A 24583-nucleotide genomic window follows, 5' to 3' on the forward strand; every position below is an offset into this window, starting at 1 on the left:
ATGGAAATTCTTTTTTAAGTTCTGTGTTCAGACCATTTCCACTAGCATCTGGAACAAAAGGAAAATGCATGGAAGAAAGTAAGATGACTGGTGGTGATGAGAAAGCCTTTTAGAAGGAATTGTGGGTGATGATATTTAATTAGGGAAGCAGAAAGGCTGAAAAACAGCCACCGAAAATCAGTTTTGAAAGGCCTAATCATCTCCAGTCTTTAAGTGAGAAAAGAGAGAAATGGGATATACATGGTAATGGAAAGAGTCATTCTTACTAAAGTTATATTTAAATAAAAGCACAAACTTTTGAAGGAAATAAAAAGCACTAAGAGCAGTAAAGGCCTCTTAAGTGCTGGATATTGTCAACTATTTCTGAACCTCCACTCCAAACTCCTGTCATTTATTTATTTATTTTGCATAATGGGGGCTAGAAAGCTAAACACTACATTTCCCAGACTGCTTTGCAGCTGGCTGTGAAGTAGGGTCCACCTGGGAGATGTACTTCTGAGATTTGGGAGGCAGAAATGAACAAAACATCCTCTTCTGGTACTGTTGATGCTGCCAAGCAGGAAGGTAGAAACCTAAGTGTTTGTTGGTGTCTTGAAGTGGGGATAAGAGGTAGTGGTTGAGGTGCAGGAGCGGCTTCTAACTTCTGGATCTCAGCTATGTGTGAGCCCCTGAAATCTTGCAGTGACCCCAGAGTTTTAATCCTCCAACTGTTATATTAAGTGCCAAATTCCCTGTATTAAATTCCTTTCTGTTTGAAATACCTAAAGGGGTTTAAGTGGCTGCAGTGAACCCTGAAGGATAAACAACCTCAGTTTTGCTAACCGGCCTCCCTTCCCCTACTATCCATTCTCTATCCAGCAACCAGAAGCATCTTGGTAGAACATCAGTCAGATCAGATCACTTCCTTCCTTAAAACAATCCAGTGTCTTCCCATGTCATGGAAAAGAAAACCCAGCTTCCTTCCACAGTCTACAAGGCCCCATGTCAGCTACTGAGAGAGCTGTCATGTCAACTCTCTGTTCTTATCCTCCAGTCACCCCCATCTGTTCACCAGGCTCCTGGGATACTTATAATAACTCTGTTTCTTGAACACATCAATTCTGTTCCCACTGGAGGCTCTTTTCACTTGATTCCCACTAAAATGAGCTGTGGCTCTCTTACTGGGGTCCCTCGTGGGCCAAGAGCTCCTCTTTCTCCTGGAATCCCTGGATCACCTCTTGAGCCATTGTAGCCATCTATGCCAGGTCTGCCTCTGGATCCAGGAGGCCCTGGGTGCCCCTACAGAAAACAAAGTTATAGGTGAGTATTTTTGCAAGAATATAAAGATTGAAGGCAGGAGGAGAAGGGGACGACAGAGGATGAGATGGTTGGATGGCATCACCGACTCAATGGACATGAGTTTGAGTAAACTCTGGGAGTTGGTGATGGACAGGGAGGCCTGGCATGCTGCAGTCCATGGGGTCACAAAGAGTCGGACATGACTGAGCGACTGAACTGAACTGATCATAACAAAACGGTTATGCAATATGGATACCCAGATTATGGCCTTTATGACTCACATGTTGTTCAGTTCTGTGAATCTTCCTTTCCCACCCACAAATACTATGTAGTACAGTGCATATGTGCATGCTGAGTCACATCAGTCATATCCGACTCTTGGGACTCCTTGCGACCTCATGGACTGAACCCTGCCAAGCTCCTCTGTCCATTGGATTCTCCAGGCAAGAACACTGGAGTGGGTTGCCATGCCTTCCTCCAGGAGATCTTCCTGACCCAGGGATCGAACCCATGTCCCTTATGTCTCCTGCACTGGCAGATGGGTTCTTTACCCCTAGCACGACCTGGGAAGACATAAATTTATTTTCATACACTCTAATTTAAATTCATTTAGTTTGGAGTATTTTCAGAGATTTGGGAGGAAATCTTCCTTGAAATCCTCAGAAAGACTCTAATGAATTATAACCGTCGCCAAATACCTTTCTCTTCTTTCCTTTGATTTTCACATTAGAAATGAGAGCTTTAAGCCCACTCCCACCATTAGGACTCACAGCTAATAAAAAATTTCATAATGAGAATAAATTTATTTCCAGAAAATTATACTTGAGCTGACAACTATATCTAGCTCATGTTCTAAAATGTTTTTCTCCAATCTGCTTGAAAACCTTGTTCTTCAAGTAAAGTGTTTTGGTCTCAGAGTTATTACACAAAATTGAAATGCATATACCCTGCCATTTATGAAAATAAGAAAATAAAGTTCGCCATTTGCTGTTGCTTTTGTTCAGTTACTACATATCATATAAATACATTAGATCATGTGACTTTAAGGCTTTGATGAGTCTCCTCTCCCCCAAAATGGAGAAAACTTAAGGATACTTACAGGTATCCCATCCAGACCTGGAAATCCAGGAACTCCGGTTGGACCCTAAAATCCCAGAAAATAAAACAAAGATACAAAAGTTACTAAATTATTAGATTAACCAGTTGATTTACTTAAAAGCATTAGTAATTAACGGCTTGCTTTAAAAAAAAACAACCCTTAATGGGCACTGTCATCTACTTTTACATTAAGGAGCTCAAATGCCAACATTTAGAAATCAGCATTGTGTTTCCTTCTTTTTGTACTTGGGAAGCCAACATGGCAGTATCAGTTCAAAGCATACAATACTGGATACTTAGAAATTCAACTTCCCGGAATCTGTTTATCCCAGAGAAACAAAACCTTAAATGTAAACATGGGTAATTGACAGGACTGTTTTTGCACACTTGCACTACAATAAGATCTCAAATTCTCAGCAGAGAATAAAGAATAGTTTTATCTCCATATTATAGCATATTATACAAAGTTTCTAAAGGAATAAGTTCAATCTACATCAATTGATATGGAGTGATTTCCAAGCCATGTGATTGAGTGGAAAAAGAAAAGACTCAGCATGATACACATAATATCATTTAGGTTTTTGAAAAAGTCATAAAGAAAACCACTCCTCACTGGATACATTCATGCTTTTTCATATCATTTTATTTATTTATTTTATCTGGGATTGTGCTGGGTCTTTGTGCTGCACAGCCTCTTCTCCAGCTGTGGCGAGTGGGGATTACTTTCTAGTTGTCATGCTCGGGCTTCTCATTGCGGTGGTTTCTCTTGTTGTGGAGCATGGACTCCCCGGATTGTGGTCTTCAGCAGATGCGGCTCCTGGACTCTAGGGCACAGGCTCAGTGGTGCACGGGCTTAGTAGCTCTGTGGCATGTGGGATCTTCCCAGATCAGGGACCAAACCTGTGTCTCCTGCATTGGCAGGCAGATTCTTCACCTCTGAGCCACCAGGGAAGCCTGACATGCTCTTCTCTTTAAGTATCTAGAAAACATCCAGAGAGGCATGCTCCTCTGGAAAGGGGGCTAGAAATAAGGGCTGATTATACAAGAGGGGTTCAGGCTTAATTTTTATAAGGTGCAAATAGGTACTACTTGTGATTATACAAAAAAAAAAAAAAATGTGGTATAGCAACGCTGGTGAGTGGTTAATGAGTCTTTCACTTAGGAAGAGGCTTACCTTGTCACCTACGTCACCTGCTGCTCCAGGACGGCCACTGTCACCTTTCATCCCTTTCTCCCCTGGGATCCCAGTGGGTCCCGGTGGTCCCAGGGGTCCAATAGGACCCTGTGGTCCTGCCGGTCCCGGTTGACCCTAAGAAGAAAGATTAAAAAGGTAAGGGGAGTGTGGGTGAGCCTTAAGTAGAGTTTTCTAACACAAATATACGGTGACTTGGGTTTACAGAAGACTGGGAAATTAAAGATGGAGCAAATTTTAATAACAGAAGGACAAATGATGAATTAATTGCCAAAAAAGAAAGGAATGTTGTCTTTTTCAATCTGAACCAAAGCTTTACAGTAAATTTGAATCACTGCATGTGCATACACACGCATCTATATACTGATTATAGTCCTCTTATTCTTTTCATTCTGTCATTGAAAATTAAAAATTTATTTGGCTGCATTTGCCATGCATGGACTCTCCAGCCATGGCACAGGAGCTCAGTAGTTGTGGCATGTGGGATCCTAGCTCCCTGACCAGGGATCGAACCCACATCCCCGGCATCACAAGGAGACCTCCAGGGAAGTCCCCTGAAGTAAGTAATTTTTAAATGAAGTCTCATTAATATTATGTTAGTGACACAAGAGTGAGGAAAAACTGCCAGATCTTTCATTTCCTTCAAATGGCTAATGATTTGTCTGCCTTTTTAGAGAGAAACATTTCTTTTTTAGCTGATTTTATCTGCTCTCTTATCCCTAATTTGGAAGCTGGCTCTCCTCGTCACATTATTTTTATGCAATCTAACTTCCTTTCCATGAATGAAAATATCACCTTTTATTTTAGGCAAAGAAGTTTCAGGAACTCAGCTCTCCCCCTGAACACACAGTGGGAATATCTCTGGGACAAAGATGAGAAAAGCTCTGCTCTCTTTAAGCCTGTTCCCCTTTGCATTTAGATGCACTGATGCCATGAATGCATGTTCAGCTACCACAGCAATCTCACAACTCTTTCTATTCTGAAGTAGGCAGGCTGATGTATCTCAGCGTTAGTTTCTCTGATCAGTTTCCAGATGATCATATCTAGCTTCCTCCTTGACATCTCCTTGAATACAATGGTTGTTGTTGCTGGTCGTTCAGTCGTGTCTGTGTGGCCCCTCGGACTGTAACCCTCCAGGCTCCTCTGTCCATGGAATTCTCCAGGCAAGAATACTGGAGTGGGTAGCCATTCCCTTCTTAAGGGGGATCTTCCTGACCCAGGGATCAAACCCAGGTCTCCTGCATTGCAGGCAGATTCTTTACCGTCTGAGCCACCAGGGAAGCCTCAAATACAATGATACCTCTAGCTTAAAAAAAAAATGCAAAATAGAACTTCTAATTTTTCTCCCCAGATCTGATCTTCCATTCACCTTCTCCAGCTCCAGAAAATTAGGGATCACCCTTGTTATTCCTCTTTCTCCCACTCTACATTTAACCCATGCTCAGTTCCTAGCCATTTCACTTCTAAAAGAGATGTGAAGCCTCCCCACCTCACTGTCTGCTGCCTTGCTGCCACACTGGTCCAGCCAGCATCAGTGAGACCTGCACTCTAGGCTCCCAAGTGGTTCTCCAGCTTCCTTTTACCCACTCCTGGCCTTTCTCCAAGTGGCATTAAAGCAGAAATCAGATCATAGCATGGCCCTGCTTTTCAAGTTCTCCTTGCCTTCCCACTGCAAGCAAAATAAACCCCGTGCTCCTCACCTTCCAGGCCTCACAGAGTGTGGCCTCAGATTCCCTTGCGCCCTGTGCTGTGCCCGCCCCACACTCACTGCATCCAGCACGCTGCTCTTATCTGTCCCAGGGCCTCGGTGCAAGCACTTCCTCGAAGGCTCTTTCCCTAGATCTGCACATGACATGAGTCTCTCCTGAACCGCCACCAGTGAAGGAGGATTCTCAGTTCATCCACATCCCCATTAGTCTCCAGCAGGGCACTCGGTCTACTTCCTTCTTAAGATCTTAGCATTTCACATTTTTTTTAACTTTTGGCCCTTCCTCACAGCCTGTGGGATCTTAGTTCCCCGACCAGGGATCGAACATCACCCCCCTGCATTACAGTCTTAACCACTGGACTACCAGGGAAGTCCCTCACAGTTTTACAATTATGTATTTGCTCATCAGTTCATTGTCTGCTCTCCAATGAGATACTAGTACCATGAGGGTGGGGACATCTGCTCACCATATAAGTCTTCTATCTACCACCTGCCATGGCTTTTGGCTCAGGAATGAATGAATGAATGAAGGGTTCGTGTGGCGGTAACTATGCTCTCAGGCTTGGTGGTCCAGCCTGACCATCCATCCACTCCAGAAACACCCTACCTTGACCCTGGAAAGTGATTTTTGAACTTTGCAAAAAGGAATGCTTTCAAATGTAATGTTTATGACATATTCCTTGATTTTATACTTCAAATTTATTTTTATAAAATAACCCATGTATGGGAATTATGAGGCTCTTTGAATGAACTTTAGAATCTAAAGTCAGGGTTTCTAAATGATACTTCCAGCCTCCGCATTCAATCTCTGTCTATAATTTGGTGTGAGCAGAGAGTATCTTAGATTCAAATGTTTTTTAAAATAACTCACTTTGCAGTCTTAAGATAACACCTCTAGATGAGGTGAAGAGAAGCTTTTCAATGAGAAGTTTATAACAGTGAATTCGCCAGTGCAGGGTGATCTGGCCACATGACACCGTGTGCTGTGCACACACATGTCCAGCTGTGTTGTCTAATTCAGATTCAATCCCTGGATTGGGAAGATCCCGTGGAGAAGGGAAGAACACCTGTTCCAGTATTCTTGCTTGGAGAATCCCACACAGAGGAGCCTGGGGGGCTACAGTCTATGGGGTCGCAAAGAGTCAGACATGACTTAGTGACTGAATAACAAAAACCACCAGTGTGCACAGGACCCTGCCCAAGAATGTAGAGCCAGCCTTTGAGTGTGTGGGGCCCAGGGGAAAAAGATTTTTTGAAGAGTCCTATCTACATGAAAATTTGAATCATCTGAAATCAGTGTGTAAGCACCATTCTGGTGACCCAATCTCAGGAATCCTATGAATGAAATCCCACAAGGGGGCGAGTGAGACTGTTCTATTAGGCGGCCACCCTCTTGACACCAGGGCCAGTCATGGGCCCCAGCCCTGAGCATGAGCCCCAGAGCTCCTCATGTACTCAACCCCCAAAGGATAAACAGAGTGCATCCTGTTGAAACTACTTAAAGCCCAAGCTGGAGCTGCCACTGCCTGAGTACCACTTAAGCGAACTTCCATAACTTTTCTGTCCCTGTGAATGATCCACAGGACTGAAAATGGGGTCTGTCCACTCAGCCAATCCCCTAACACCAAGCTGACCCTGGACTCTATGCTTTCTTCCTCATTCCTTGTTTCATTATTGACAACCTTTAACATCTGCCTACATTTTGTAAGTCAAAATCATACTTTATTCGTACTTTCCCTTCTCTTCATGCATTTTCATTATCATTAGAATAGCTGCTATTCCTTGAGCACCCATAAAAATACTATAAGCTTAGAATTTTCAAGGAAGCTTAAATGTATACATAAGTGTTACAGAAAAGACAACAACAAAATATAAAATCTAATCATATGGGCCCCATCCATTTAGGGGCACTTTGAGGGCGTATCTATTTACTCTAGATATTATACAGTTTCTAAACTACAATCTAAATGTCAGCATAAATAATGACTTCAGCTGACCTTTTCTACGTGTTAATTAATCTCAGTTGGTTTTGGTTAATTACCATAAGGCTCAGGAAATAACTGCTTTTTCATTAAGTTTGGAAATTATCTGTCTTACATATCATTTATATAAAAAGTTCTAAATTATCTATTGTGGACACTGTACTTTACAAAACCTATGATCTAAAAACAACAAAATGCATGTCTGGACAGAAAAGGGGAACAGAAAGGACAGCCAACTCACTGGCTATAATTCTCTTTAATGTATTTCGCTTTAGACACGCGATGCCGAGTCCAAGCCTAATGGAACTTTGGAAAAAAAAAGAAAAGGGGTGGAAATACTGAGCACAGTGGCAAGAATGATAAAACTGCCTTCAATATAGAAGTGTGTCCTGATTGAGAACACGCCAGCTAAAACACCCTTAAACAGAAATACATCGAGCGATGGTAATTTGTATCATTAAATTCTCCGTCCCTCGTTTTGCCACCTCCCCAGCCCTGATCGGTCACACTGACATCCCTGAACAAGGGATGTCAAGCTCCGTTCTTTCACAGACTTCTGTGTCCTATCCCTGAAGTGCCCCTGCCATGCCCCCCAAGTAATCTCTCACTCCTCCCCTGGAAAAACCCCGCTGTCTGCTACCCTCACCCCACACCCTTCAGAATGAGATGCTTGTCCAAGATGCCTGCGTAATGACACTTCCCATCCACTCCTGTGATCACCTCTTTGTCTCTGTGTCCCCAGCCCCACACCCACCAGACCAGAGCTCCTGGCAGACAGAGTCTAGGTGCCCAAGGCCATGATGCAAGAAAGGCAGAGAACAACATTTAACAAAATCACGTGGTCAGATCCCCCACCCAACCCGAGGGAAGACTGTCCAGGATCTGCTTTCCCCTGGCTCTGAACTGCTGTCCCTGGAAGTGGCTGAGAGTAGGGATGAGGACCTGAGATGACTCCACCCGGGCTGAGCAGAGCAGTGGCCCTGAACGCTGCCCTGTTGGTGTCTGTGGTTGCTGAGATCTGACATAGGGGTCTTCCTTCAACCACACTAAACTGCACATACAACCCCTACCATGTAAGTGAAAAATCTAACAGAGCATTAAAGGCCTCCCTTCTACGGGATAGACTTTATGTTTTGTTCTACATGCAGTGCTGTTTTTTTCCTCTTAATCATTATCTTATTACAGAATACATCTTAAAAAATACTCTAAAACCTTGTATACCAGTATTAAATATGCCAGAAAGCTGTTCACAAAAACTTTCCGAGCACCAATATTTGAAATAGTCATTGTGAGTTTATCTAATCTGAGTAAATCATTTATCCACAGTGATGGAATGATTCCACTTTCATTAAATCACTTCATATAAAAGAAGGGATCACTAAAAGAAAACATGTTTAAAAGAGTTGAGCTTACTAATTTATCAGGCAACACTAAAAGTAACTTCACGATGAATAGACATAAATAAGGGGATGACAGAGGATGAGATGGTTAGACAGCATCACTGACTCAGTGGACATGAATTTGAGCAAACTCTAGGAGATAGTGAAGGACAGTGCTGCCGTCCACGGGGTTGCAAAGAGTCGGAGGCAACTTAGCAACTGAACAAGACAAGATACTTCCGTAACTACAGAACCATTAAATAATCACAAGAATTTTGCATCTTTAAAAAAAGGTGTTTGTTTTTTTTTTTTAAAGAACTATTCCACTCCTACCCTTGCACTTTTCACCCATGCTAGGCAATGGAGCATTGCATTTCAGTCACTAGCAAAAAGAAAAAAATGCCCAAGGGAATGAATGGCTGGCTGTCAGAGGTAGGGTCTCTGAATTTTTTCTCTTTTTTTTCTTTCTTTTTTTGCTACTGTGGGTCTGGAATTGCCTCCGTGGTTTATGACCTTCAGTGAGAGACAGTGAAGTCAGAAAAAGGATTCACTGAATCCAGAAAGGACAATCGGCCTGACAGCCGAGGAAGCTCTGGCATGCCATGGGAAGCCGCCAGGCCATGGCTTTCTACCCAAAGGCCAGCCGGATGCCGAGTCATCAGACCCATTCACGCGCCTCCCCACTGTGGCTGCAGCCGCACCGGGCTCTCGGGCCAGCTGAACAAATAAAGGCTGAAGGCGATCGGAGTGGACACTGGCTCCCACGCCTGCCTGGCTCTCAGAGGCCAGAGCATTCCTTTAGGATTCCCCCTCATTAACCGTCCGTGTCAGATGCGTCTCTTGAGCTGGGCTAGGAACAAACTATCTTTATTTCACGACATTTAGTAGACGAGACCAACAGAGAAGACGATATGTACATTTTTAACACCTAAATATTCAAATCAGCCTTTTGGGTTGCCACTGGTCTGCTTGCTTCCAGGAAGCAAACCCTAAGAGGAACGGAGGGACATATGTGCACCCGTGGCTGATTCATGTTGATGTATGGCAAAAACCACCACAATACTGGAAAGTCATTTTACTTAAAATAAATTAATTAAAAAAAAAAAAGAAATCCTTCGTCTATTGAGCAGTGTGAGGACTGGGAGAAATAGCTACGGAAAGACAATGGCAGATGCACATACAGTCACACTCTTTCTGCCACAACTTCTTGCTCTTTTAGAATCGGAGAATCAGTGGAAGAAGTCTGAGTGAATGAAATGAATGAACAAACAAGAAAGATGCCTTTATTATACTGTTGTTGTTTAGTCACTAAAGTGAAAGTGAAGTCACTCAGTCGTGTCCGACTCTTGCAACCCCATGGACTGTAGCCCACCAGGCTCCTCTGTCCATGGGATTTTCCAGGCGAGAATATGGGAGTGGGTTGCCATTTCCTTCTCCAGGAGATCTACCCAACCCAGGGATTGAACCCAGGTGTCCCGTATTGTAGGCAGACACTTTACTGTCTGAGCCAGAAAGTAAAAATGAAAGTGAAGTCACTAAGCCATGTCCAACTCTTTTGCAACCCCATGGACTGTAGCCTGCCAGGCTCCCCTGTTTTTGCTTGGAATTTTCCAGGCAAGAATACTGGAGCGGATTGTCAATTTCTTCTCCAGGGGATCTTCTGGACTCAGGGATTGAACCCACATCTGCTGCATCTCCTGCATTGGCAGGTAGATTCTCTACCACTGAGCCATCTGGAAAGCCTTTTATCATACTGTTTACACATAAATTTCCAAATCACTCTTGGCCAATAAGACCATGACATTGATTGTCAAAAGTGCTGCAGGAAGGGAAAGGTATTTATTTATTAAGCTGGGTTATACACCTGTGGTGTCCATATATTACTTCATTTAATCCAACCAGCAGCCCTGAGGACTGTGGATTATTATCCCTGTATAAATAAGGAAAGTCCACATACAACAGTGTTCATCAAATTAGTTAAAGACCTCTATTTTTGTTCTCAAATCTAATGTTCTAGTCCCATCCTGTATCTCTGACCATTCTCTAGAAACTTCCTTGAACCTTCTTCTCTGTACATTCACACTCATCATGTCAGAAGCTGAGGTCACCACGCCCAGACTGGTTTTCCTGCCTTTTTCCTCCCTGACTCAGCAGACGGCAGCTTGGGTTTCTTCCACCAGCTAAGCTCACCACCCAGCTGTCAGCTTTGCCAACCTTCTATCCCTCCTTCTCCCAAGACCAAGTCTATCGCTTCTTTCTCTGAATTAATTCTCAGATGTCTGTCCCTCTGTCACCCCACTGTGGAGGCCCTGGGTCATGGTCTGGTCATCCACATGGGCGACCCACGCACCAGCCTCCCCCGCTTCCCTAAGTCCAGTCTCCCTCTCACTTGCACATACCAATGTCAACTAACCCTCAGTCTTCCCTTTGCTGTGTCCATGCTTCCATCAACACTGCAGTGAGCACAGCCCATCCTCCTCCACCCCAGCAAACCGTGGTCCCTAAGCGTCTGCACCCACACCCTCTCCTCCAGTCACATTTGTGTATTCTCTTTGCCTGAAGGAATAGCAGCCTTGGCCCATTTGTAGCTCAGATTCAACCTTCCCCCAACCCAAATTATGATGACAACAACAATGACGATGCTAGGACACCCTTCACTGAGCACTCACTCCATTCTGGTCCCTGGAAAAGTACTGTGCCTTCCTCGCATGGAATCCTCACATCCTTAGAGCACAAAGACATCCTCTGTCTACTTGTCCCAAATGACAAAGCCTAGGCTCAGAGAGATGAAGGCCACTTGGCCACCACCTGGAGAAGCAGAGCCACACCCGACTTCAAAGCCGCTGCTTCCCTTTTCACTACAGTCCTCATCAACTTCACTCTTGTATAAACTCTCATATCCACCGTCAAACAATTAATACCCACATAAGCTTAGCACTTATTTCTCATTATTGTTTTATGCATGTTACTTTAATATCTACTTGGGGTGATGTTGTCCAGTAAGATTATTGGGACCAGGAATCTGTATAATAAAACCACCCCCAGCCCACTTTGGCCACTGCCTTCCACAGTATAGTTAAATATACACTCAAGCACTTATTTATAATTGAAATTAACAAAGAAGTGTTTGCACCCAACCCTGTCTTTTTAATTCTTGATTGTAATTCAACAATTATGCCACTAGGTGGCACTATAACATCACTTAAAGCTCAGTTCAGTTCAATTCAGTTCAGTCGCTCAGTCGTGTCCGACTCTTTGCAACCACATGAATCGCAGCAGGCCACCTCCCTGTCTATCACCATCTCCCGGAGTTCACTCAGACTCAGGTCCATCGAGTCGGTGATGCCATCCAGCCATTTCATCTCAAGGCAAGAATACTGAAGTGGTTTGCCATTCCCTTCTCCAGTGGACCACAGTCTGCCAGACCTCTCCACCATGACCCTCCCGTCTTGGGTGGCCCCACAGGGCATGGCTTAGTTTCATTGAGTTAGACAAGGCTGTGGCCCTAGTGTGATTAGATTGCACTTAAAGCTCAACTAGGCCTTAATGTGCAGCCTGAACCCTTTAGGGGTGCCTCCAAAGTCCTCCTCTATTGCAGAAACAACTGCTGGAGATATAGGAGGATCATAAAATAAATAACATAAAAGGTGTTACTCAAAGAGTGGACAGTCCAAAGAGACCAGACTGCAATGGCAAAGTGTTTTCTTGTGCCTTAAGTTCACCTCACTCAATGAAGGAACAAATTGGTCAGTTAAGTCTGTAACATCACTGACTCAGGATTTTCAGCTGTGTTTTAAAAAAAATTTTAATGGAGGTAAAATGAATATTTTTTTTCATTAATATAAGCAGGACAATAATGTGTTCTCCCAAATCATGTAAAATTCATTTATTAATGTCTTTTAATTTGATAAATAGGCTGTATTTTTGTATCATTTTTTTCCAGTTTTTTTTGGAGGGCCCCACCTCAAAGTTTGTGGGATTTTAGTTCCCTTGGGCCCATGGCAGTGAAAGTGCAAAGCCCTAACCAGCGGACAGACAGGTTAATTCCCTATGGGATACATCTTAAACTTAACACAGTGCTGTATCAAGTGCATCATTAAAACTGGAAGAAAGGGAATTCCCAGGATCTCAGTTCCATTCCTGGTCAGGGAATTAAGATCCTGCATGCAGAGTGGCAGAGCCAAATTTAAAAAAAAAATAAAATAAAAAAGATGTACAGCATAATGATTCAACTCACATATATCATGAAATCACAATAAGGTTAGTGAACATTCCTCACCTCATATAATATAGATCAAAAATAAAAGAAAAAAGTTGTTTATTTAAGAAGAAGCTTGATGCAATGGGGAAAAATGCTGTACTGAGAAGTAGAAGACATGGCTTTGCTACTGAATGATAAATAAGGTCACCCACCTACTATACAGCATGGGAAACTATCTTCAATAGCCTGTTTGGAAAAGAATCTGAAAAAGAATGTGTGTATGTGTGTGTGTGTGTGTGTGTGTGTGTGTGTGTGTGTGTGTGTAACTGAATTACTTTGCTATACACCTTAACACTGTAAATCAACTATAGTTCAATTAAAAAAAAATAATAAGGTCACCCCTTGATCGTGGAACACTGGTTTTCCCATCTTCAGAAATGGTGTAACATCTGCCCACCCTCGTACCCCTCCAGGTACAATGGTCTCCAGCCCAGACCTCCCACCAGGGTGACAGTAGCTTCCTGACAGGTTTTCCCTAATAATTCTCCCTGCCCCTCATCACCTTCACTATATTCTCTGAAGAGCAGCCAGCATGTTTTTATAACATAAATCCAACCTGTGTCTACTCCTCCAAACATCTTTCAAAGCCTTTCCTATTCTTCGGGATAACCCATATCTGGCTTTCCAGTTGCTATGGGAATGCAACAGGCAGCGCCGAGAGCTCCTGGAACGCCACTCGAGGAGCTAGAATCCAGGTGTCTCTCTTTCCCTCCTCTGCTCTCGTGGGGTCCCTGCCCCTGGCCATTCCCATCCTTCTCCCCCTCCTGAGTCTCCAGTGCTGGCCCCCCTTCCTCCTTCTGCAGCTCCGCTGGGCTGCCCTGACCACTTGCCACTTTCTCTTGGGCAGACTTGCCCATCTTCTTGGAGTCAGGCACCTCCAGCTCTGAGTATCCTTTGTTTCCCTCCCTAGCCCAGACTCTCTTCTGGGCCCTGGCCACATATCAGTATGCAAAGTGGACCCATGATCATTCCCTTATGTGCTCCTCGGCCACCCGCCTCTATTCACACAGCTGTTCATATCACCCCAGGGCGTCCCATGGGCTCCCCGCCCCACCTGGAGTCTCCTCCTTCCTACCCATCTGCCTCCCGAATATTCTCAACACCCACGCTCTTCCCCTCCACGCTCGCCCCTTTGCTGAGCCACCATGACCTCCCACCAGGGCGACTACAGTAGCCTCCTGACAGATTTTCCCTAAAATTCTCCTCACCCCTCATCACCTTCACTATATTCTCTGAAGAGCAGCCAGCATGTTCTTATAAATCCAAACTGTGTCTACTCCTCCGAACATCTTTCAAAGCCTTTCCTATCCTTCAGGATAACCCGTATCTGGTTTCTCAACTGCATCCTTTACCACTCACTCCCTCACCTACATGGTCAAACCTTGCTGGCCACCTTGTGGCCCATCCAACACACCTGCCCATGTCCTTCTCACTTCAGGGCCTAAGTAGGGGCTGTTGTCTCTGCCCAAACGCTTACAGTGGTTTGAAGTGTGGCCACAAAAAGATACGTTTATGCCCTAAGCCTGGAACCTGTGGATATTGCCTTGGGTGGCAAAAGATGTAATAAACCTATGGATTTTGAGAGGATTATTTTTGTTCTGTGTTATCCAGGTGGGTCCTAGAGGCCATTACATGTATCCTTATAAGAGGGACATGGACGAAGATTTGGTCCAGACACACAGGGGAGAAGGTGATGTGATGATGGAGGCAGAGACTGAAGTGATGTAGCCACAGGCCGGGGCTGGAAGAGGCAGAGAATGGGTCTCCATCTTGCCTATGGGGAGAACACACCATTCTTCCCCTAGGCCATCGCTGGGTGACCTCTGTTTCCACCAGGTCCAAGATATCCTGGCACTGTCCACCATGCACACATAGGCTTCTGTGCAAAATCAAGTTAGGGCACTAGATTATCCACCCGGGGAGGAAGAAAGGGTCTTTGTCTATTCTTTTCCCTGATGCGTCTGAAACACCCAGACCACCCCACATCTGGCACTCATCAGGCACCCAGGAGGAACGGCTGGAAGGTGAGTCTGTCTTGCTAGATGGACTCCCAGCTCCGGGCCACAGGGACCCACCTCTTTACCCCCAAGGCCTCACAGCCTCCTCAGATGCCTGGCACGTGGTGAATGCTCAATGGCTGTTTGCTGAATGAATGGAAGAAATCGTTGTTGCTGTTGTTCAGTCACTCTGTCGTGTCTGACTCTTTGAAACTCCATGGACTGCAGCACGCCAGGCCTCCCTGTCCTTCCCCGATTTGCTCAAACTCATGTCCATTGAGTCAGTGATTCCATCCAATCATCTCATCCTCTGTTGCCCCCTTCTCCTCCTGCCTTCAATCTTTCCCAGGATAAGGGTCTTTTCCAGTCAGTCAACTCTTTGAATCAGGATTCAAAGGCCAAAGGATTGGAGCTTCAGCTTCAGCATCAGTCCTTCCAGTGAATATTCAGTGTTGATTTCGTTTAGGATTGACTGGTTTGATCTCCTTGCAATCCAAGGTACTCTCAAGGGTCTTCTCCAGCACCACAATTCTAAAGCATCAATTCTTCAGTGTTCAGCCTTCTTTATGGCATAGAAGGAATGAATGGCTAATAACTGAGTGATTTGCAAATTCACACATGTGTGACAGAGGATTGGGGAAAAAAAAACCCAGCACTTGAAAACACAGCTGTTTCCCTGTGGACTTCTTAGTAACTTATAGAAAGTGGCATGTGAAAGGAGAAATACAATTTTCTCTCTTAAAAACTCTGTAATTCACTTTAACTAATTTAGTCACATGCTACCTTGGCGCAAAACAGCTGTTCTCGTAGTCACAAACTCTGCTCCCGTGTTCCTGTGTGGAAGATGCCCTGCGTGGAAACGCACCTTATTTCTTACCACCACCACCAAGGCCGACTCCACTTTGGTAATGACCTTGATCCTCTCAAGTTCAGCCTAGTCCCACATTTGCTGAGCTCTGCGCCCGCCTGGCCACGGTTCACGCTGGGTCACAGAGCTCAGCAATCATCGTTGCTATGGGACTGAGCTGAGCGTGTGCGCAAACACACACACACACACACACACACACACACACACAGGATTGAACTCCACCCAGGAGACCAAGGGCACGGCTATAAAACACCGCCCATTTAATGAGGTGACTGACTGGGGCAGACCTACCAAAATCTACCTTCAGACCCAACCTGTCACTGGGGTTTCTTGATGAGGTTTCATGCAGTTATCCCGTTTGGTAAATAATAGAGGCAAATTATTTAATAAAAGTAGAGGGAAAATATAGGCTTGCTTTCCTTTTTCAAGCACAAACGTTGGGTTTAAAGAGCGAGATCGTCAGCATACTGAAAGCCATGCTAATTAGCTGGAGTTATTCCTCTGGATTGTTTAGTTGCTAAGTCGTGTCTGACTCTTTGCAACCCTGTGGACTGTAGCCCACCAGGATACTCTCTCCATGGGATTCTCCAGGCAAGAACACGGGACAGGGATGCCATGTCCTTCTCCAATTCCTCTATATACACGAGTGCTAAGTCACTTCCTGTCTGACTCTTTGCAACTCTATGGACTTTAGACTGCCAGACTACTCTGTCCATGGGATTCTCCAGGCAAGAATACTAGAGTAGGTTGTCAAACCCGCCTCCAGGGGATCTTCCCAGCCCAGGGATTGAATCCACATCTCTTATATCTCCTGCATTGCCATGTGGGTTCTTTGGAATAACCTGGTAAGCCCCATTCCTCTATGTCAGATCAGATCAGTCGCTCAGTCATGTCCGACTCTTTGTAACCCCATGAATCGCAGCACGCCAGGCCTCCCTGTCCATCACCAACTCCCGGAGTTCACTCAGACTCACATCCATCGAGTCAGCGATGCCATCCAGCCATCTCATCCTCTGTCGTCCCCTTCTCCTCCTGCCCCCAATCCCTCCCAGCATCAGAGTGTTTTCCAATGAGTCAACTCTTCGCATGAGGTGGCCAAAGTACTGGAGTTTCAGCTTTAGCATCATTCCCTCCAAAGAAATCCGAGGGCTGATCTCCTTCAGAATGGACTGGTTGGATCTCCTGGCAGTCCAAGGGACGCTCAAGAGTCTTCTCCAACACCACAGTTCAAAAGCATCGATTCTTCAGTGCTCAGCCTTCTTCACAGTCCAACTTTCACATCCATACATGACCACAGGAAAAACCATAGCCTGGACTAGACGGACTTTGTTGGCAAAGTAATGTCTCTGCTTTTGAATATGCTATCTAGGTTGGTCATAACTTTCCTTCCAAGGAGTAAGCATCTTTTAATTTCATGGCTGCAGTCACCATCTGTAGTGATTTTGGAGCCCAGAAAAATAAAGTCTGACACTGTTTCCACTGTTTCCCCATCTATTTCCCATGAAGTGGTGGGATCGGATGCCATGATCTTCATTTTCTGAATGTTGAGCTTTAAGCCAACTTTTTCACTCTCCACTTTCACTTTCATCAAGAGGCTTTTGAGTTCCGGTTCACTTTCTGCCATAAGGGTGGTGTCATCTGCATATCTGAGGTTATTGATATTTCTCCCGGCAATCTTGATTCCAGTTTGTGTTTCTTCCAGTCCAGCGTTTCTCATGATGTACTCTGCATATAAGTTAAATAAATAGGGTGACAATATACAGCCTTGACGAACTCCTTTTCCTATTTGGAACCAGTCTGTTGTTCCATGTCCAGTTCTAACTGTGGCTTCCTGATCTGCATACAAATTTCTCAAGAGGCAGGTCAGGTGGTCTGGTATTCCCATCTCTTTCAGAATTTTCCTCTATATAGATATTGGCTATTAATGATATTATGAATAAGCTGAATGATATAAAATGATATCTCCCCTCTACCCCCAGGTCTCCCATGCCCTGTTCAGAAATATTCTTGTGCACTGACATATAGGATTCAGTCTTTTAACTTCTGTATGTTTTCCATTCTTCAAAATTTAAGGTTAATATTTATGACAAGGGGAACTACTTTAACCAGCTAAACCAGTTACAAGCTGGCAGGTGGCAGGTTGAATTCTACCAGGAAATCTGTTTAATTATTAGGCACTATGTTTGCTTTTTTTAATGCTGATGCCTTTACATGACAAAAGGACCACTCAGCCCCACAGAGTCCCCAAGGCTGAGGTCCCTTCCTGGGACCCCTCACTCAGGTCACCGGCTGTCACCTCAAGGCACCTGCATGTGTGAGCTCGGATGAGACTTCATGTATCAGACGATTCTCTGGCAGAGACACAATGAGCTAGGGAGTCGGTCCTCGGAGAAGAAAGATGCAGCAAGAAAAAGAAGACATCAGAACCAAATCACGAAGGGGTAGTGACGGACTAAATTTGCCAACTTCTCTGTTGTCACTGGAATTTGCTTCTATCAAAATGTAACATAATCGACTTACGCAAGCTTTGAGAACATGAAAATAATTGCTCTGAACCATTTATCGGGCTACAGTTATAGAGAGTACTAGAACACAGTTGTGTGAGTGATAAAGAGGTTGAATTCTAGAACTTTGTGTGCAAATCATTTAATGATAACCAAAAATGTTAACAACAGTTAAAATTTCCCAAGGAAATTTTAAGAGACTACAAGCTCTTAGGAGTGGAAGGGACAAGTGAATGAGATTGCAGGAAAAAAAATACCTGTATGTATTTTGGTGATTTAAAATTCCCAAAAGAAAGACTGGTTTGCTAATGGGTGATTTTGGTTTCCAAACCAAAAATAAACTAAGTCAGATCATGAGTTTTAAGCCATTTGACCTTCTTATGTATAAAACTACCAAACTATAAAGTTCTGTTGACTTAACAGTTACAAGACTCCCTTGAATGGAAAACAATTTATTTTTTTTCTGGAATAAAATATAGAAGGTGTCTATTATCCAGCGAGTTACTAAAGCAACCTTATAAAAGATTCCATCCTGGTCTGTGATGACATGTATGTAATTTTCCCTACAAGAAGACATCCATCAAAAACACAGCTATTTCTCCTTTGAAACTACTATGCTGTGCTCAGTCGTATCCGACTCTTTATGACCCCATGGACTGCAGCCCGCCAGGCTCCTCTCTCTGGGGGATTCTCCAGGCAAGAATACTGGAGTAGGTTGCCATTCATTTCCTCCTCCAGAAGATCTTCCTGTTAAAACTGATAAATAATAATTTGATATCATGCCCAATGGTATGTCATTAATATCCATAAAGAGGGACTATGGGGTTTGGGGAAATGTTACACAGAGTCACAAAATATTTTAGAAGCCAATTAAATTACTGTCATATGTGAAAATTCATGTCCACATCAGAACCATAGGCTGTTAGAAGGACAGGACCAGTCCTTTAGTACAAACTCTTATTTCCCAGGTGAGGGCTCTGAACTTCCCCCAAAACCAAAGGGGTAATTCCCAGTGTCCTACCCTCAGACTCGAGGTCTTTCCAGGATGCTACTAAACCTTCAAAAGATCTAAATACAGCAATGGCCATGTTCCCTTCTGTGGCTCAAAGTGCTTATTTCTGGTTCTCCCTGATATTCACAAAAAACTCTAAACTCGGTGAGATGCTCACTTACTAACAGGTTCACATGTTGCCTGTAAAAAGACTCGGAGGAGAGACTTCCTGCTAATTCTATTCCCATTTCCCTTGGACGTGGCAGGTCTTCCCACATACACGCTGCTTGTGCCCTGGCTACCCACTCAGACTCCCAAATCCTGTCCAGGCTCAAATCTGAATTTTAAGCTACTGATTTAAGTGTGTTAACTATCTATTAGGTGCCATCTACTGTGATCATCTCAAAGAAATACCTCCAAAAATGACTCTCAGCTCTCAAAGAGGAGAAACTAATGTAGGCAGCTTATTTTTCTAGAGCATCCACTATGAGCCAGGAACCAGCATAAACATTTTGCATGTGTCCTTTACAACCACTTCTAAGGAGAACATGCTTACAATCTAATCAAGAAGGTCAGACACATCCACAGTTGAACCCAGAGCTATAGGTCAGAGCGCAAAAAGCATCCCATAGGGAACCAAGTTGCCCTTAGGGGGCTATCCGCACTGTCTGCGGCCAGGCAGGAAACGCTGTGAGGGGTGGAGTCTCTCCTGAGTTCCTCTGGGGAGGGCGGAAAAGATGGAGAGTGAGCGGAAATGGGGAGGCATCCCAGAAAAAGGGAGAGGGCATGTGTCATAAAATCAATAAATATTGAGTGATTGCTTTCAGGTTGTGAATCCCTGGATGCTTTATTATGCTGCTTCTAGAGCCGACTCATTGGAAAAGACCCTGATGCTGGGAAAGATTGAAGGCAGGAGGAGAAGGGGGCGACAAAGGATGAGATGGCTGGATGGCACCACTAACTCGATGGACATGAGTTTGAGCAAGCTCTGGGAGTTGGTGATGGACAGGGAAGCCTGGCGTGCTGCAGTCCACAGGGTCGCAAAGAGTTGGACACGAGTGAGTGATTGAACAACAACAAACAAAAAGTTTTTCAGTATTATCTAAACGGTCCATAATAATTGTATATGAATATTACAATAAAAACCGCTATAATCATTAAAAAAAAATAAGGTAGAGGAGTGGGAATATTTAGATTGTGTTTGAGGGACAGTGAGCGACCCAGCTGATGCAGTGGGAGACGGTCCAAGGGGAGGTGATGGTGATTACTGATGAGAACACATGTGGGAGCTGGACTGTGAGCCTCCAGCAATGCAGGGGTGAGACTGAAGGAGCCCCCTCAGTTCCTGCCCTTAGATTCCTCCAAGTTCAGTTCAATCCAATGGCTCAGTTGTGTCTGACTCTTCCAGACCCCATGGACCGCAGCACACCAAGCCTCCCTGTCCATCACCAACTCATGGAGTTTACTCAAACTCCTCTTCATTGAGTCGCTGATGCCATCCAACCATCTCATCCTCTGTTGTCCCCTTCTCCTCGTGCCCTCACTCTTTCCCAGCATCAGGGTCTTTTCCAATGAGTCAGTTCTTCACATCAGGTGGCCAAAGTATTGGAATTTCAGCTTCAATATCAGTCCTTCCAATGAACACCCAGGACTGATCTCCTTTAGGAAGGACTGACAAAATGTGGTCTACTGGAGAAGGGAGATGCATCCCAACTCCACCTCAAACCCCAGCTTCTGTTTACACTGAAACTCTTGCCCAGCCTGGCTCCCCAACCCTTACTATAGACACAGCAGCTTTGATTTGGGGCTGGACAAACCACTCAGTCAGCCATTCAACCAGAAGAGGTATCACTTCCCTCTTAGGAAGGCCCTGCTGTTACACTCAGGGGCTGTGCCACGTTGGAAAGCACTTCAACCCTCGTAATTCAGCTTATTCCTGTTTCTATCGCCCACCTTGAGCTGTCACTGCGGTGACTGGAGAGAGTGGCTGGCCGCCTCCCAAACCTCTTCCCGGTTACGCACAAGCCACACTCCCAAATTCCTAGCTAGAGAATGTTGCCAGCGCCTCACAGCCATCATCAGGGATCCATCTGTGCCAGGAAGGGCAGAGGTTGACCAGTGTTCCACACACAGCTCTTCTCGACCACCCAGAAACTGGGACAAAGACAGCAGTGCACGAAGACAGAGGCCCACCCCCGTGAGCCCTCCTGACCCACCTCGCTGAAGGTCTGGTGATCAGAGACAAAAACGCCTGTGATGGCTCCACAGCCCAAGGACATGGAAGACAAAGCACCAAGGGAGCAAATATAAGGGAACCTAGGCTTGGGCAGATTCAAGCGGCCATGGGGGCTCCCGAATATTAGGATGAGAACTGGTGTTTGAACCCACGTGCCATTCTCTTCTCCTGGACCATGGGGCAGATGCTGGGACTGAGACCAGACATCTGGAAGTAGTCCCTGCTCCTTCCGCGTGAAAGTAAAAGTGTTAGTTGCTCAGTCGTGTCTGACTCTCTGTGACCCCATGGAGGTCCCTGCAGCCCGCCAGGCTCCTCTGTCCACGGGATTCTCCAGGCAAGAGTACAGGAGTGGGTTACCATTCCTTCCTCAAGGGATTTTTCTGACCCAGGGATCGAACACAGGTCTCTTGTATTCAGGCAGACCCTTTACTGTTTGAGCCACCAGGGACACCCACCCCTTCCACATTTAACCAAGTTATTTAAAACTCTTGGAAATCCAGGGTTCCCCGTATTGACCAATGGACATAATAATCCTTCTAGCCTCAGAACTTCTGTGGACTGAGAGCAGGATTTCTCAACCTCGGCGCTACCGGCATTTGAGGATGGATCCTTCTTTGATGGGGACTGTCCTCTACGTTGTAGATATCAAGCGATCACGGCCTATGAACCACTGGAGCCAGGAGCACCACCACTCGTCCATGCAGGTGTGTCAGTAAAAAAAGAAAATGTTTCCAAACATCATTAAGTCAGGACCACACCTACCTGGTCTCACCGTTGTTCTGTGGTGTTCCCATCCCATTCCTGCCATGGAGCTGATCCCTCCACTTCTCTTGGACCTCAAGCTCCAAGGGTCTTAAAATCTTGGCTTGCAATCTTGGCACGTTTACATGGACAACCTCATAAAAACATGAGGCTTTTTTTCTGACTATTGGGTCCACTGACATGAAAAAAGCTAAAGCATTTCTTAGAGTGCTCATTTTTAGGGTCCTAACTTTGCTTTCTGGCAAATGTGGTTTTCAAATTTTATCGTGGGGACTTCCCTAGTAGTCCTGTGCTTAAGACTTCACCCTACAATGCAGGGGGTACGGGTTCAATCCCTGGATGGGGGAGCTAGGATCCCATGTGCCTCACAGCCATAAAAACATTAAACAGAAGCAATACTACAATAAATTCAATGAAGACTTTAAAAAATAAATAAATCATAAAAGTGGCTGGGGAAAAAGCTCAAGATAGATTCTGATCACCAAAAGTTGTGATGTATTGGAGAAGGAACAAACCAGTTCAAGCAGAAAGGGATTTTCCATAACTTAAGCTCAACAAGGAAGCTGGTTACAGCAAAGGACTTGACAAAGGAACCACACACATATTGTATGACTACTGTGTGAAGATAAAGGAATACTGTGGGGGGAAATATACAGTCCTTTCTCTCAGAAAGGTAATATTTTGGATCCTGGTGGACTGATCTTTATGGAATTGTGTTTTTTGAGCATCACACACAGCCTTATTGGATCCATCTGGACACATTTCAAAAATCACTGATCTGACTCAAAATTGTCTAAAACTTCTGAAATATTCTTTTCTTGTAATACTGTGGGAGTGTTTTAAACCAATGGGATGGTTTGATCTAATAGTCCCAGCACAGGTGAATTAGTGCCTGCCAACTGCTGCTGTCAGGATATGTGAGAGAGGTTTATAAATAAATGTTCAAGAGACCCCATATACTGTAACCAAGAGGGTTATTACTGTGCATCAGGACAGAGAATCGAGTGTGGTCATCAAAAGCACTATGGACTTGAGCAGGGTGCTCAGTTGTTCTGTGCTGATGTCTTTGGCTCCGCAAAGATGGCACCATAAGATGGGAAGAGAGTTATTGTGAGGGATCAGTGAGCTAAAGCATTCTGAGCACGTCAGACCAGTGCCTGGCACATAAGGAGTATGTGATAATTGCAACTATCACTTTGATTACGGAACACTATTCCACAAGGTTATAAAGACGTCCAAGAGTCATGCAGTCAAATGTCTAGAAACACTTCTTTAAACAAAGTTAAGTGGGTTTTTTCTTAACTCACTGCAGTATTAATACTTCGCAACTAGTGCTTTTAAAACATGAATATCAATATAGCGACCCAGAGTGGGCTGTGTACACCAGGACCCTTTCTGTACAAAGTGATTCAACAATAACATATTGATGACAGTGGATAAAATGCTGGGTGGAAGACCTCTAGAGCTTATTCATCTTGCATAATAGAAGCTTTACGCCCTTTGATTAGTAATTTCCCATTTTCCCCTCCCACCACCCATGCTGAATTTCACATGACTCACCCGAGATCCCTTTTCAGGAAAGCACTGGCAAAGAGAGCAATCTCTTCCTCCACAGAGACCAATAAACTTCTTTCCACCCTAGAAAGTGAAGCATTGATTTAGTCGATCGGTATTCATCGCCTAGCTGGGTACATGATATATACATTAAGACAAGTACTCTTGGTTTTTCTAACTCGTGAGAAGTTCACAGTACAGTTTTATCTCTGAGTCTCTGGAAAGACTAATACTGATATACAAAAAGGCAAAGAACTTACACTGTGGCTTGATAATCAATGTGTTGATGAATTTGGAGTTTGGGATTGACATATATATGCTACTGGTACTATGTATAAAATAGATAACTAGTGAGAACCTACTTTATAACTCAGGAAACTACTCAGTGCTCTGTGGTGACCTAAATGGGAAGGAAATCCGAAAAAGAAGGGATACATGTATACATATAGCTGATTCACTTTGCTGTACAGCAGAAACTAATAAAACACTGCAAAGCAACTATACTCAAAAATAATTAATTAAAAAAATTTTTTTAAAGAGTTGATGATTATGTGAGCAGAATAAAAGTTTACATGAGCTAGGATTTTTTTTTAAAGACCTCCTTTGAAGTCATTTATGTTTAACCAGAAACTTCTATGATTTGTCTCTCTTGGTAAGAGTTTGTTTACCAAGTTGTGAACAATTTCAGAATGTTAACTATGTAGCTGGGAAAACCGCATGTACACCACGGTGTCTAACTTAAATTATAAGAGTGACTTTTCTTCCAGGACTCT

General features: G+C 44.3%; 1 protein-coding gene across 8 annotated transcripts in view; it reads right to left on the reverse strand.

Annotated features, from left to right (window-relative positions):
* The window catches only part of COL4A4 (collagen type IV alpha 4 chain), a 160898-nt gene that overhangs the window by 110692 nt on the left and 25623 nt on the right, over positions 1-24583 (reverse strand). For all 8 annotated transcript variants that reach the window (XM_061386675.1, XM_061386666.1, XM_061386658.1 and 5 more), the window contains exons 4-7: positions 23817-23894; positions 3551-3685; positions 2378-2422; positions 1162-1278 (exon numbers count right to left, since the gene is read on the reverse strand). In XM_061386675.1, coding sequence (XP_061242659.1) covers positions 1162-1278; positions 2378-2422; positions 3551-3685; positions 23817-23894 — 375 coding nt within the window. The remainder of the gene's footprint in view (positions 1-1161; positions 1279-2377; positions 2423-3550; positions 3686-23816; positions 23895-24583) is intronic.

This window comes from Bos javanicus, chromosome 2 (assembly GCF_032452875.1).
Source record: "Bos javanicus breed banteng chromosome 2, ARS-OSU_banteng_1.0, whole genome shotgun sequence".
NCBI lineage: Eukaryota > Metazoa > Chordata > Mammalia > Artiodactyla > Bovidae > Bos > Bos javanicus.